The sequence below is a fragment of the Colobus angolensis genome, unplaced genomic scaffold, assembly GCF_000951035.1.
Source record: "Colobus angolensis palliatus isolate OR3802 unplaced genomic scaffold, Cang.pa_1.0 Scaffold46, whole genome shotgun sequence".
NCBI lineage: Eukaryota > Metazoa > Chordata > Mammalia > Primates > Cercopithecidae > Colobus > Colobus angolensis.
Window position 1 is genome coordinate 8,530,615 of NW_012118043.1, and position 16,034 is coordinate 8,546,648.

General features: G+C 45.4%; 2 protein-coding genes across 6 annotated transcripts in view; one reads left to right on the forward strand and one right to left on the reverse strand.

Annotated features, from left to right (window-relative positions):
- The window catches only part of NME9 (NME/NM23 family member 9), a 29,537-nt gene extending 25,402 nt beyond the window's left edge, over positions 1-4,135 (forward strand). The window contains exons 9-11 of the mRNA XM_011958141.1: positions 314-468; positions 1,697-1,833; positions 3,641-4,135. Of these exons, the coding sequence (XP_011813531.1) occupies positions 314-468; positions 1,697-1,833; positions 3,641-3,705 (357 nt within the window). The 3' untranslated portion in view covers positions 3,706-4,135. The remainder of the gene's footprint in view (positions 1-313; positions 469-1,696; positions 1,834-3,640) is intronic.
- Positions 4,136-7,108: 2,973 nt separating this feature from the next.
- Positions 7,109-16,034, reverse strand: part of ARMC8 (armadillo repeat containing 8) — a 112,925-nt gene continuing 103,999 nt past the window's right edge. For all 5 annotated transcript variants that reach the window (XM_011958146.1, XM_011958144.1, XM_011958145.1 and 2 more), the window contains 2 exons: positions 14,864-14,957; positions 7,109-9,610 (listed from right to left, as the gene is read on the reverse strand). In XM_011958146.1, coding sequence (XP_011813536.1) covers positions 9,577-9,610; positions 14,864-14,957 — 128 coding nt within the window. In that variant the 3' untranslated portion in view covers positions 7,109-9,576. The remainder of the gene's footprint in view (positions 9,611-14,863; positions 14,958-16,034) is intronic.

Genomic DNA, 16,034 nt, shown 5'->3' on the forward strand with positions numbered 1-16,034 from the left:
TTTTAAATGTCTCTGCCTAACTCATACAATCATCTCATATTTATTCCCAAATGAGTCAACTTAAAACTCTTGTCATTCTGAGTGCTCTGAGTGTGGCTGGTCATCACTACCACCCATGCCTGACATCCTCCACAGCAGGCAGAGGTGGCCAGGCAGAGACAGGGTGCAGTGGCTGAGTGGCCACGGGCATGCTGGCTGGTAGCAAGGCTGCTCACTAACTCTCTCTCATCCTGTGGGTGAGATGGGCTTGCTGATCCTCTGCAGGCCCTAGCAGCTCCTGCCCTGGGTCACTGTTTTCCCTCCCTGTGCCTAGGAGGCATTTGAGAAGCTGGTACATCACATGTGCAGTGGACCGAGCCACCTCCTGATCCTTACTAGGACTGAGGGCTTCGAAGACGTGGTCACTAGCTGGCGAACCATCATGGGCCCCTGTGACCCCAATGTGGCCAGGAGGGAGCAGCCTGAAAGGTGACATCACCAGCTGTGGTCCTTTCATCCATCTTAAAACCTGCATCCCAGGAAGCTGAGTCCCACTCAAAGTGTTCAGCCTAGGATCGTGGGTAACACAGAGGACTCTCTGATGGCCAGGAGCCTCTCTTATATATCTGGGGAGACCCTGACATCTTCCTCCTCTGGTCCAGTCCCCAGCCTTTACTGAGTGCCTCCTGTGAGGTGCCTCCTCTCCTGCTCTGTCCTCTTCTGAAGGCTGCTTCTGGATTCATTCCTCAGTCGCTGTTTTCTCTTTGCAGCCAGAGGATTCCAGAGGGTACTCCCAGGAAAATACAGATTCTAGGGCCCCATTCAAGCCTATCAGAGACTCTGGGCCAGGGCCTGAGAATCTGCACTGTAGTCTCAATGCCATCCAAACCTACTCCCCATCAGGGTGTACTGAGGCCCTCAGGAGTCTGAGTACCCTGTTCTGCGCATTGCACTGGGCTTCCTTGGCCTGCTCCTTGGACATGGGAATATTTAGCCTGGCGCCAGCAATCCAAATCCACTGTACCTTGGCCTTTGAAGCTGACAGGCCCAGACAACAGGAAAGCAATTAGAGAGGCCAAGGAACTGCAGTTGTACTTTGTAGCTGTAGGGGACCAGGAACATTTATATATGAGGCAGGCTGGGCTAGTGAAAGCCAGCTCAGGATTCAGATCTTAGGTCACTGTAAGTCTCTTCTTAGCCTGAGTTCTCTCAACTGTAAAATGGGGATATAAGCATCCATCACGAGTGTGTATACATGCATGTATATACCTCACCGAGAGTAGTGCTTGACACACAGGAAATCATAGCAATATTACTGTCTTACGAAGTTACTGCAAGGATAACTATGCAAACCTTTATCAAGCACTTGGTATGGTGCTAGCCTTTGGCAGTAATATCGACAATATGGCAGCTCCTGCGCTTCCACCATTAATCAGGCATCTTTAAAATGGGGGTAACAGCAGTCTGTCTCATAGAGCTGTGGCGAAAATGCAATGGGATCGTGTAAGTACCCAACTATGTGCCCAGCACACTGCCATGACCAAATAAATGCCAGCTACTATTATCATTGCTGCTGTTCTTGGTATTTCCTGCAGAGAAATCAATTTCACAGGAATGCAGGGTGCTGATTGGTAGCCAGTGATCATGTTGCCAGAAAGCAAAACATTTCTTTTCAAATGAAACAATTGTTTCTTTTACATTTTGCCAATGTTCCCAGTCTCCGAGCTCAGTACGGCACAGAAATGCCCTTTAATGCCGTCCACGGAAGCCGGGACAGAGAAGATGCTGACAGAGAACTGGCATTGCTCTTCCCCAGTTTGAAATTTTCAGACAAAGATACAGAAGCCCCTCAGGGTAAGTCATCAAGGCAGATTTGATCTTTATTAAATCATAGATACAAGGAATTTGTGACTATGTGCTTGAGTGTGTGGGGGATTGATAATTTTTGGTAACTAAGTCTTCACACTAATACAGTCCTGTTCTGAAAATACAGGTCATTATATAACTTGAGTATCAATACTAAACTGTTTTGTGTCCTCATAGAGTAACAGTGTTGCTTTTTAATACCTCATTAAATTTTTTGCTGCTTATTCTGGAGTCATATTTTTGTGCAAAAAGTACTTTATTTGCATTTCCCTGTGGAAACCATTGGGAAATTTTCATTAACTTTCTGGAAGCCTACCTCAAAGTCAGAGGCCAGACATACTCCACACACTCCATGTTAAGCCCCTAAGGGCTCACTGAGAAATGCAGCTATACGGAAGGGGCTTCAACCTGGAGCCTGCTGTGACCTCATCTCCCTCAGCCCCACATTTCAATGCATGACCATTGTTTAGGACCTTCCCTTCGTGGGAAGCATTCACACAGCCTCTGGGAAAGGCATGCCAGGTGGCATCGCCACCTCCAAATCTGGGTGAGAGCCCCAAGGGGCCCGGAGCCCATGTGACTAAGTCTACCCTATAACCAGTGAAACTGTTGCATTACATGTCTCTGGTTTGAGCATGAAATGAGTGGAAGGGGCTGGGAGATGATTACCTTGGGAAAACCCAAAGGATGTGAGGGTTGGATTCTTGGGAGAAGGCCACATTCACATCTGAAATGGAAATAATCAATGTGTGTCTAAATGTTTGGGTTTTAATCGATATATTTGCCTAAATGTTTGATACGCTCATGGTCTCAAGATCTGAAATGCAGCCAAGTCAAAATAGGTGGACTTGTCACTGCCCTGTGAAGCAGAATTATTCCCACTGCCAGCTGAGGAACAAGCTGAGCATGCCAGAGGTTGGGGAGCCAGGAAATCTTGGGAAGTGTGGCTCTGTGTGGATCAGAGACCCACTGACACACTCCAGGCCAGCTTTCCTCTGGGACCTGCCCTCAGAGAGTCCATGATGCATTTCCTTATCTGTCCAGGGTTGTAGGGCACCTTCAAGCTTTTGGGAATGGGGGGTGGTGATTGGAAGCAAATAGCTGTAACTCAGAGCCAAGTCTGGGGCAGGTGGCTGGGAAGTTCTCACTGGGCTGTTGGGCGTGCTGGAAGATCATGAGACTGACTTTTTGGCCTCAGTTGATGAGAAAAGGGGTTACCTGCGGACCATATCCTGGGAATAAGTGCACAGCCTCCTTTGGACACTGAAGCAGCCTGGCTGGGGTACTGTTCTGCCCATTTATTCCGATGTGTCACACTTTCTCAGCTTTGGGGAGCAGCATATGCCTCCATTGTACTTAGCCCTATTCCTGCTAAAAAAATGCAGGAGTCAAGGTGACAGACAATCCTGGGTTTGAATTCTGGCTCCACTATTCCCCAGCTGAAGAGCCTCTGAAAGGTTACTTACCTTTTCTGGGCCTCAGTTTCCTCATCTGTTAAATGGAGATAATGATAGACTCGTCATAACCACAAGTAACTTCGTAATAAAAATCATCATAGAGCTGTTGTGAAGATGAAAGACAGGATGTAAAGCTCTTGGTCTGGCATGTGACATGAATTCAATGCTCAATGTTATCCATTCTGTTTAATTCCTGGTCCTTAACACATATCAGGACTTCTTTGCTGGCCCTCCCGCTCTGGCCTTTAACTTCCCATTTCTTTGTGGATGGTGGGTGGGACAGAAGGTCTGGGACAGGGCTGTTTCAGGAGTCCTACCCAACATCTGTCATCCCACAGGCAGTGAGGCTGAAGAAACAGAGGGGCCCACTGAGGCGCTTTGCTTTCCCGAGGATGTGGATTGAGATGGCTGTGCTGCTCTTCCGGAGCACATGACCAGGGGTCTACTGCACAAAACGGACCTCCAGAATCGGAACTGACTCTTTTGAGTACCAATACTTTTTGGTTTAGCTGTCTTTTGTAGACAATGGAAATAATACGGCTGGGCGCAGTGGCTCACGCCTGTAATTCCAGCACTTTAGGAGGCCAAGGCAGGTGGATCACTTAAGGTCAGGAGTTCGACACCAGCCTGCCCTACATGGTGAAACCCTGTCCCTACTAAAAATACAAAAAAATTAGCCGGGCGTGGTGGCGTGCGCCTGTAATCCCAGCTACTTGGGTGGCTTAGGCATGAGAATCGCTTTAACCCAGGAGGTGAAGGTTGCAGTGAGCCGAGATCATGCTACTGCACTCCAGCCTGGGTGACAGAGTGAGACTCTGTCTCAATAAAAAAAAAAAAAAAAAAGTAAAGAAAGAGAATAGTACCTGATATAAATGACAAATTGATGGGTGCTGACGAGTTGATGGGTGCAGCACACCAACATGGCACAAGTATACATATGTAACAAACCTGCACGTTATGCACATGTACCCTAAAACTTAAATAATAAAAAAAAAGAAAGAATAGTATATACTTTTCTGCCTTATTAAACAGTATGTGGAACACAGTTTTTTTTTTTCTGTCTTTGGGATTTTATAAAATAATTGAACATCAGTTATTACATCCTGTTGTGAGATATAGTGTCACCTCAGAAGATACTGGGTTATATGAGATGGTGTTTCCCCAACAATAAATCTACCTTATGAATTAAACAATTTTAGAACTTAATGTGGTAACCATGAGCTTGAAAACAGTGCAAGATTGGCTATGACACTTTCAGGCACCCTGATGCCGAGGCAGATATAAATAGGCTCCAAATGCTTCCTCATGCTGCCTGCCGAAAGTCACACCAACAGTCATTTAATGCTGCCAGATTTTCCCATCTGCAGTTCTCCATTACCAAGGCATGTTCATAAAGCAATGCTTAGACATTAAATTTGGAAACACGGTTCATCTAATTTTCTTGACGCATCCCTCCCCCATTTCTCTGGTTTCTGATTCTGGGTGACACCTAAATTTAAAAGCTGAGAGCTCCTAGTGGGGCCAGGTTGCCTTCAGCTCTCACTGAATTGCCTGGCTTAGCCATCGCTCTGCAGTTCTCCCCTTGATGGACACAGGATTTCAGTAAAAAGTAGCTATTATGACCACTTGGAAATTATTGGCACACAATGCCACCCCCTCTAACCACCTTATTTGTAAATTTGCCAAGTGCAGGCATACTTTTTCCTCAGGAGAAGGCCATGTTTTTCTATACTAGGAAGCAAATGCCAGCGTCTTCCTCCTTGCTGGTTTTGTCCATGACTTGAAGTTCTTTAAATGGGCAGTTAGCTCCCATTTAACGTCTTCGTGGGTGCATCACACTTTGTCAGCCTAGCACAGACAGTCTGTGCTAGGCCCTGAGCTGGCTCTGGGGATACATGGATAAATCAGTCCCCAGAGTTGGGAACCAAGGCTGGTGACCTTCAATAGGCCCTACTGTTTAAGGCCACTATATTTGCCAGGACCTTGTGTCACCCCTGGATGGAAACACACATGTCCACAGTGCTCATCGGAACCTGTACAGGATCTCAGTGTGCATGACAAAGCCCTCACTGATAGGATCTGTCAGGAAGCTGGATGCACTATTCCAGATCCCCAGACTCACAGCCCACCATGGGGCTGTGCTCTTCCCTTTGGGAGTGGGCTCAAGAGCAGGGTCCATATGGTCTGTGCCCACTTCAGAAGTGGCAAATGACTTGGAGAAGCCCTATGCCTGGGCTTCCACACCACAGGTATATGTGGCTCTGAATGAGCTACTTCGAGGGGGTGTACCCAGCTGACAGCCATCTGATCTCCCCAGAATCTGGGAAGCCAAGGATCTTCCAACACTGGTGAGATGAGAGATGGAGCCACCAGGGCCTCCCAAAGCAGGGGAGAGGGGAAAATGAGATTGGGGAACTGAGCCTGTAGGCGGAGAGTGTTCTTGTGTCAGTGATGGATGAAGTAGCTGGGCAGGGCAGTGGGAAAGCAAGTGGGGCACTAGGTGATGGGGCTGGAGTGTTAGGAAATGGTGACATGCCTGTTCCTCCCATTACTGGTGACTCAGGGATGCTGTGGGTTCAGCATTGCAGGGCATCTCTAAGAGTCCACAAGTTTCATGGCATAAGGAACAGGAGAATGGGGTGTAAGGGGGTTCCCGAGAGTGGCTCAAATATCAGCCCACTCCCAGAGGATGGAACTCTTTGGCAGAGACCCTAGGCCTGGTTTCCCACAACAGAAGCAAATATGGAAGTAAAGGATGGGTGCGGCTTTTGGTTTTAAGACCCATTGGCTCCTGGGTGTGAGTGCCTGACAGGAAGGAGGGCAGACTCGGCTCCATGAAGTCAAGGAGGGTGGTTTTATTTCAGGACTGGCTCTGGACCTCCACTCAGCCTGAGGACAGAGTGCTTGCCAAAGCCACGAGCCAGGGGTTGCAGAGATAGAGGGAGGAAAGGTGGCTTAGTAGTCCACTCAGTGGACCTTGGGGGGTTCCCTCAGCCTTCCCTAAAGCCAGATCCTAGACCTTCTCTCATGCTGGAAATAAACATGTGCCTCTCTGCCCAGTAAACAGGGAAGGGGCAGGATGGGGACAGCACCAGTCCCTATCCCAGGTGGCAAGAAATTGGAACCTTTCTGTCAGCCCTCCATCAAGATCTGGGGTGGGAGGCCCCCTTCCTCTTTTCTTAGGCTTCACTTCCAACTTTTCCCTGTGGCGGTTATGGGAAACAGGGGCCTGCTTGGACCTGCTCCTACTCTCTTGGCCTTACCTTGGGTCCTCTCAGAGGTTCCCACCACGATTATTCCCTCTCTTGCCCACCTCATCACCCTCCCACCACACTCTGGTACAGGTATCCTTGGCTTTGTTTCCAGTGAGGCCTTGAGATAGGAGGTGTGCCTACAATTCAGAGACGGGAAAGGTGGCAGTGCGTGGTAGATGAAGAGCACACCTGTGTGTCCTTGCAGAGGGACAGCAAGCTCTTGCACACTGAGCAGCTGGTGGCAGTGGAGATGGGCCATACCTAAGAAGAGGATGGAGGGGATGGACATGACATTGGGGATGGGATACCTTGTGGCTGGGAGTGCCCACCTGTGAAGGTCTGCTGGCCTTCAGAAGGAGGCCAAAACGAGCGGGGTCCCCAGACTGCTGCAGATGCCTCTAGGAGCCACAGTTACCCTAAGGCACTGGGTCCCACTGTGAAATGCAAAGCACTTTCCAGCCCTTCATTTACCAAGAATCACAGGTTTCAAAAGTGTGTACACATTATCTTCTGATGTTTCCTAATGTTCTAGACATTTGGAAAACAGACTCCTTTTTAGAAGTTGCCATGATTTTTCTTGGCTTTTATTAGCATGTGTTAAAATCATATTATCCAAACACTACCAGAAGAACATGTATTGTTCTGAATAAAGTGCTTAAGGAAAAAAAATGCAACTTATTAAATTGGACATTCTTTTCTAGTTCATAAATTTTGGATTACAATGAGGGCACAAAAGGAGAAACAGAATGCAGTATTAGAGCGAGAAGCTTAGTTAAGAACTTGAGTGTAGACACAAGACCATGTCCACTCTTCCCACTTCCTTGTTGACTGAACACTGCACCTGCATAAAGCAGCAAACAGCTTTGTTTCAATAAATACATTTCCCTTCATTCAAATCAGAAAAGTTAATTATAGTAAAGCATTTTTAATTTGACCATCTGTTTATACCCACAGGCAAGATGTATCCATAGAGTTTAAGTGTGAAAGTGTTACTTCATTGGGCCTTCAGCTCTCTAATGCTATTTGGGTTCAAGATTGTCTCAGCAATTCATTATTGGTTTCTTTATATTTACCTGGTACTATTTAATACCAATACTATAGTGTTTTGTGTTAAAAATGCCAACCAATGATATTTTCACAGTACTAGAAACGAGTGGGCCTAAGGCTTTCTTCCCAATAAACTAAGTTTTCTTTTAACCGGGTTTCTCACATTAGCACTCTGATATCTGCACAAAACCAAGTCCTGTTGGGACAGATTTTAAAATCAGTGATGTTCTGAAAAAATAGTAACTTGAGTCTTGGGTGGTCATGTTGAAAGCAGGAAAAATTGCATTAAATACATTTTTAAAACATTCATTTGCAATCAAACATTTAAATCTTCAAAGGAAGGTGCAGGGCGGTGATAGGGCAGCTGCAGTGTGAGCAACCCCATCAGGAGTGGCTGGTGGGTGGGCTTGGGGCTCCATCAGTGGCACACACTCACCGCAAGCTTCTGGACCACAGACCTTGCATCCTGGTTGTGATGCCTTTGACCTTCTTTTAACAAAGAGAAAGGGCAGGCTGCTTCTACCTTCAAACAGTCAAGAGCAACTTCTGTTGAGCTCACCTTGCTGCTGACCCAGAACTTGGATGCAGAAAGGCTAATGGTACTTGCTGTAAAAAGAAGTCATCTTCAGTTATCCTGGGGAGATTCCCTTGCCCCTCTCTCAACTTGAGTGCTTTTCGCTTCATGCAGGAAAAGATTTTAGTTGCATCTTTTATTAAATTTCAATCTCATTTTACAAAAGCATACCAACTAGCAATCCTGAGCAACTAATATGAAATTTGCTGAATACAGCTAAGAGAAAGCTTTCTAAACTATCCTGTTCTTTGTTTCTTTCTACAAGTGTGTCTGTAGAACATTCTTTAGTTTCACAGTGATATATGCTGTTTCAGGAAGCACAAGGTGTTCTGTTTCTGGGAAGTGATGACCTACTTTTAGTTTGAGCACAAGTTTCCATGACTGGTTCTAAATCCAGCCAGATATTGCTAATACCAATGACAGGAGTTAGGGCAATTGGGAGGCTCTCGGTCCCCAGTTCCTGTCAAGGGTAAGCCCATCTGGGTCATGGCTGGGCTTTCACTATCAGTAGTTATATTTCCCTTTGATACTTCAAAAAGCCTATGGTGAATCTGTCGCCTCACTTTACTCCTCCCTGTCTGTCTGACTTGGAAGCCTGAGAACTTATTGAATTAGGATGAAAAAAAGGCTCTGTACCTGCTAATATTGATGGCAGTAAGATGCTAGCTTACTATTTTTGCACAGCACCATGTATAGTGCCTGTTAATCAGGCCAACTATAGCCAACTTTTTCTTTTTTTTTTTTTATATAAAGAAAATCTATGTAAGTTGAGGTTCAGAAATGCATATATTTTTTACTTACAAATATTCATCTGACCAAAATTCAACATAACCTTTATGGAACACTTAACAATTGTTTTGTTTTTAAAATAACATTTCATTCAAACTGTATATAATTCAGTAAAGTTTTTTATACAGCAAGCAATGCTTAAACCCTGGAAAATCTGTAGAAAAGAGATTTTCACACAAAATAAGAAAAGAAAAATCTGAGGTATCCCTCACACACACACACATCCATTCATTCTGGCCCATGTACGTGCACATACACACACGTGCCTGTGTGTTTACACAGACATATTCATTCTCACTCACAAAGTGGCTGCAGCATAGGCAAAAAATTGTAGGTCCAAAGGAAAATGACTGATTGTTCTAATAAAGAGTCCGGGTAGCTCAGAAAAAAAAAAACCAAAACAAAACACAAGAGTCTTCTGAGGAAATTACTACCTCAAAAAAATGTTCTCAAGATGAATTTGAGATCTAAGCCTACTAAACTGCTTTTGCAAAACAGCTCCCTGCAGTCCAAGGTGACTTGTGCAAATAGAAGGAATCAAATGAGGCTGGTTCCTGTACTTCCTTAAACAAGGAGGTGGGATGCTCGCAGGTGCCCAGGGGCACTCCCATCATGCCAGGTACTGCTGCAGTGCCATCTTTGCCCTGAAATCACAAAACTCCTGTTAGCCATTATCTCAGAATTGTAATTGGAGTAAAAAACCCTATGGTTCAATGATGATAGTTGGGGAAGTCTAAAAAAGTAAATCTCCAGAGGGAATTGGGGTAAGCCCAGGTGGGCACCTACCTTAAGGGGCAGAGATGTGCAATGGGCAGATGCCTGAAATCTACTCTGGCTATATTCTTATTTCTGTGGTTCTCTCAGAGGGCTGTTCCTGCACTTAAACCTGCTGCAGCTCAGTGACATTCCACAGTCGCTGGTATGTGCTGACATTCTATAATGTTTTCTTTTGTCACTGGCATATGGTTGTGACAGGTCTCAAATTCTTCACTTTTTCTTACTGCCATGTAGGTTTTACGCAGTGAAGCACAACACTAGGGGAGGACACTTAGGGTTCTGGGAAGCAAATAAGAAAACTGACCAAGGAAATGGTGTTGAGGTGATTAGAAGGTGCATGGAAGGGGCCAAGAGCCCATGGGATGAGGCTGTCTTATGCTTTACATGCCTCAAAACTGTGGAAGAAGGCTACAATTTCATCTTGTTCTTCTCATCACACCTGATGACTCCATAACTGATCAATGTGAGATGTGCGTTATTACGGTGATGGGAGAAGAAGGAAATGGGCCAGGTAAAAAGGAAAAGATAGAATGTAGGCCAGTGCTGTGGCTCACGCCTGTAATCCTAGCACTTTGGGAGGCTGAGGCGGGTGGATCACCTGAGGTCAGGAGTTCAAGACCAGCCTGCCAACATAGAGAAACCCTGTTTCTACTAAAAATACAAAAATTAGCCGAGTGTGGTAGCAGGCACCTGTAATCCCAACTACTTCGGAGGCTGAGCCAGGAGAATGGCCTGAACCTGGAAGGCAGAGGTTGCAGTGAGCTGAGATTGTGCCATTGCACTCCAGCCTGTGTGACAAGAGCGAAACTTCATCTCAAAAAACAACAAAACAAAACAAAACCCAAAAACAAACCAAAGAAAAAGAAAGAATGTGAACAGTGACTTAATCTATCCTGATCCTTGTAAAAGTGGCCTCCTTTGAGGTGGGCCCAAGGAGGCCTCCTTTACTATTCCTATCACAAACTTGGCAAAGTTTCTAAAGAGGCTGAAACTATGGGAATTAGGACGTCAGGTTTCAGCAATGGTCTCCTCTTCTAAGCTATGGAAAGAAAGTCTACAATGTTCAGGTACAATAGCTAATCAAACTAATACCCAGTAGACTATGCATACAATAAGCTGGATTCAAGTGCAGTTTCTGCAGTAATGGACATAACAGTTTTTTAAGTGGTATACTAAGGTATATTCTTGCAATTATGTAAGACTCTAAAGATGATACTGTGAATAGTCCAATTCATCAGAACAGAAAACTCTAGAAAGATTATCTCCAAGTTATGAGCAAGTTGGGTTCTACAAGGACATTTTCAGAAACAAGTTTATGAATGATGCCACAAACCATCCACCTGACTCCCCAAATACTTAAAGAGGCTGAGAAGAGTGGTTCTGACGGAGGCGGGAGCTCTGGGACCCTGCAACCCTGAAGCCCTCTGAGCCTGGGTGGAGAGGGCTGGTGAGCAATAGCTTCTCATCTGTAAGCATCTGAAAGTCAAAGGATCAAAGCCTTAATGACAAAAGGAACCTGAGAGATGTATTCTTCAGGTGATAGACTTTACTGTACTATGATGCGAATATCACATAAGGGTCTTGATCAAAATTTTGTATTGCTCTTTAAATCTGCCAATTCAAACTCCTTATGGATCTTATTCAGAGGTTGGCTAGGTTTGATTATTTTGGGTCTCAGACACTGTACCTTTACTGTCTTTCTACTATCATTATCTAAGGAGTCTTTTTAGAAGAATGGTTTTGGAGACAAGATCACCCTTTCTTAGATGGACTCAGGTTGGGTAGCTCAGACCCTGATTCTTCTACTGAGGGTTTAAGTTTAAAAAGAACTAAAAATTTATGTGAAAACAGCACCAGAGTGGTCTAAGCAAGCAGGCTAAACCTATCCCACTTGATGCTGGTAAGGCCTGTCTTACATCCTAGGTTATCTCTGAGAAGATTTTAAGTAAAATCTGTTTTTACTTCTGAATAAATATGAGATAAAAACCCCAGTGAACAACCTAGCTCTCAGGCAGAAGAGATGGGCTGACAGAGCCCATCGTTTATGCCAGCAGCTGTGGAGGTGGAGGTTCCAGTCCTCAAAGTACAAGCTCAAATCTAGCCTTCAGCATGTGACTGGACTTGACTTTGATGTTACACTCCTCTGACCGGCAGCCTTGGGCTGCAGGTATTTACTACCTCTTCTTTTTTTTTTTTTGAGACAGTCGCGCTCTGTTGCCCAGGTTGGAGTGCAGTGGCGTGATCTTGGCTCACCACAACCTCTACCTCCTGGGTTCAAGTGATCCTCCTGCCTCAGCCTCCCAAGTAGCTGGGATTACAGGCGCACGCCACCATGCCTGGCTCATTTTTGTATTTTAGTAGAGATGGGGTTTCACTATGTTGGCCAGGCTGGTCTCAAGCTCCTGACCTCAAAATCCACTCTCCTCGAACTCCCAGAGTGCTGGGATTACAGGCGTGAGCCACTGCTCCTAGCCTAGTTATTCTTCTTTAGCCTACAGGATGTTAAGCTTCCGGGAAGCAGAGGACCAGCCTGTCCTGTGTGCTTCACAATCTGGGAGAGCCATTTACTTCAGAGGAGTTAGGTAAGTTTCTCTCCCCTTCAGTGGAGAAGACAGACAAGCTGATAGCCAAGACACAGTGTGACATGTTCTACAGATGCTATGGGAGCACAAAAGGCATCCCTGGCAAAGCCTGGAGGGGAGGGTAGAGAGTGGGTCAGGCAAGGCTTTTTGGAGGACATGGCAACCTGATATGAGTTTTGAAGGATAAATGGCCACTGTCCAGGCATCTTTTTTCCTTTGCTTTCAGGACACCTTATGCGCCAAGTCTCTGCCTGCCTCACTAGCTGTTCCTTCTGCTCCTTTGCTGCATCTTTCTTATCACTGCCTAAATGCTGGGGGGTACAGGGAGGGGGGCTCTAGATCTTGGTCCTTAGCCCTCCTTTCTCTCTTTTTTACTTAATCTAGGTGACTTCATCCAGCTCCATGGCTTTAAATACCATTCAGATTTACACCCCCAGCCCTGCTCTTCCAAGTCCCTTGGATATCTAATAGGCATCCTAACGCTGGCATACCCAAACAAGAACTCCTGATGCTCCCTACCGCAACACACTTCTGTATTCCTCACCATCTTGGTATACACCCTCTGTCCAGTTGCTCAGGCTAAAACCCTAGACATATTCCTTTCCTCTCTTTAACATCCTATACTGAATCTGTGAGTAAGTCCCGTTGGTGCTTATCTTCAGATTAAATCCTGAATCTAACCACTTCTCAATACTTCCAACACTAATACCCCCATCCCTTACCGACATTATTACAATGGCCTTTAACTGGTCTCTGCGCCTCCATTCTTGCCCTCCTACAGATGGTTCTCTGTACAGTCACCAGAGTGATCTTTTAAAAATTCATATCAGGGCCAGGCGTGGTGGCTCATGCCTGTAATCCCAGCACTATGGGAGGACGAGGTAGGTGGAGGACGAGGTGGGTGGATAACATGAGGTCAGGAGTTCGAGACCAGCCTGGCCAACATGGTAAAACCCTGTCTCTACTAAAAATACAAAAAAATTAGCTGGGCTTGGCGGCAGGCACCTGTAATCCCAGCTACCTTGGAGGCTGAGGCAGGAGAATCATTTGAACTCAGGAGGTAGAGGGTGTGGTGAGCCAAGATCACTCCATTGCACTCCAGCCTGGGCAACAAGAACGAAACTCCATCTCCAAAAAAAAATAAGAAAGAAAGAAAGAAAGAAAGAAAGAAATTCAATCAGATAATGTCTCCTCTCCTTAATAGTCTCCAATGATTTCCTATTAAACTCTGAATAAAAGCCAAAGTCCTTACCCTACCTACAAGGCTCTTCATGATTTGGCTTCTTCCACCTATTAGCATTTCCCCCCTCACTATTTTTCATCAGCCCTCTGTTCTTTTGCTGTTTCTTGAACATACCAAGTTCACTCTTGCTTCAGGGCCTCTGAACCCACTATCACCCCTGCCTGTAATACTCTTCCTCTAAGCATTTGCCCAGATGAAATCTTCCTTATTTCATTCAGGTCTCTGATCATGTCATCCTCAGAGAGATCTTTACTGGCTAACCTACATGAAAATAAATTTTCTTGACTCTCCATTCCTTCACCTTGCTTTATTTTTCTCCATGGTACCTCTCTCATCACCTGATACTGTGTTATGTATTCATTTGCTTATCATCTGTCTTCTATAATAGAATGTAAGTTACATGAGGGCAAAGACTTCATCAATTTTATTCACCAATATATCTCCAATGCCTAAAACAATGCCTGGCAGAAGGCAGGTATTAAAAAGAACTATCTGATGAATGAATGGGGGACTCAAAGGAGAGGAGACTGGGATAGCAAAGCAGATGGAACAGAATGTGTAAATGCATGAAGGTGTGCTACTGTAAGTGGGCAAGTATGGCTGCAGTATGGGGTGTGCATGGTGGGTGTGGGGAAGATGAGAAAGGCAGAGCCAGACCATTAAGGGCTAAAGGGTTTCTAAGCCACGCCCAAGAGTCTACAGACTCAAAGTACTGATGTTCCCTGATTTGTTATTATACAAAGGCAAAATGGAAACTGAAGGCTGTTACAAGGGAGAACACACAGCTAGGAAGAGCATTTATGGCTATTTTGAGGTTAGCTGCGTATCTGATTATAACTCTTGACTCTACCAGGAAATGATGAGCTCTTTGAGGACAGTGATTCCTTAGTGGTCGCTTTTGTATCCCCAGCAGCCGGGCCAGCCTGGCACAAAATGGGTGTTCAGTGAGGTTTTGAGCTAAAGAATGTTTGCATTACTGGTTTTTCTGCTTTCCAAAAGGCCACATGCATGTCTATTCTAATGATCAGGGGAATGTATGCAAATGGCCTCTGGATCCTATCTACTAAGATAGCCCAGACTCATGTTAATTCACACTGAGACTCTTTAATAATTTGGTAATGATTAGTTTACAGCTCACTCAAATGTCATACAGTGACTCACAGAAAATTATAAAGAAAACCTAAGAATCTAAAAGATTTTAAAAGTGTGGCCATGTTAATTACCAAGCAATTCAAACCCTTTCATGAAAGAATCCAACACAGCCCAAAGCAAGGCCTTTCTGCATTCATACTCACTTGTCACAAAGGTTTGAATCTGGTGACTGACTCAGTTTGTGTAGAATATCTACGATGCCCATGTCTCGTAATTTATCCTGGCGTTCTTGTGAACCTAAATGATTAAAGCCAGGTTATTGGGAACATGACCCAGGCAAACGCTCTCTTTGATGTACAATTAACAATCTAGAGCCTTACCAGTGTCCTTCCCTCCCTACTCCTCCTGTACCCCTTGTCCTCTACCCTCTCCCAATGTAGTTGGACCCGCTCATGCTTGGACTCTCTGACAGCCTTCTAACTCGTCTCTCTGCCTCCTGACCATCCTGCCTGCAGTCTATCCTGGGTTCTGCAGCTGGACTGATTTCTCCTACAGGGTCAAGGTTAGATCCTTCATCCTGGTACAAGACCCTCTGCCACTGACTCCCAGCTTCATCACTTCTTTCAGGACATACCCATGGCCCTGGCCAGATCAGGCCAGGCTCTTACTACTCAAAAACAGGTCTTATCTTCCCCTTTCTATTGTCTTCTACCCTCCTCTGTCCTCCCAGCACTTTTTGTTGCCTCTCAGCACAACTGGCACTTCCAATTTCCTATCACTCTGTTATATTTTCCAACTAGACTAAAATCTCCTTGAGGGTGGCTTGTCTCCCCAGTACACAGGTGGTACTTGGTATCTAGGTCTGTGGGCGGAATCCAGTTTCCCTTCTTGCGCTTTGTTTTGGGCGTAGCTGCTGAGTAATCCTCTGGAGTCTTCCCCACTGAAGAGCCCACAGTGACCACTCATGCACCGGCTCTCTCTAGACACAGTGAATCAGAATTTCTAGGGATGAGGCCCAGAAATCTGCACTTAAAAAAGTTCCCCAGGTGATTCTAATGCAGCCAACCCAGCCTTGAGACCCACTGCTCTCCTATATTTGCTACCTTGGCTATATATTGGAATCATCTGGGGAGCTTTAAGAACCACTTATGCCTGGAGCCCACCCCCAGAGATTCTGATTTAATTGGCCTGGTGTAAAAATTCCCAGGTGATTCTAATATGCAGTCACAGTAAAGAACCTCTGATCTATACAGGCCTCCCTACAGACTAGCTGCTTCACTGGTCACACTGCACTTCTCATTTCTCACCAATGCACCTTCTTCTCCATCATGTTTATCTGCCTGTAGTCCTCCTATGTGCTTCCTCTGCTCACAA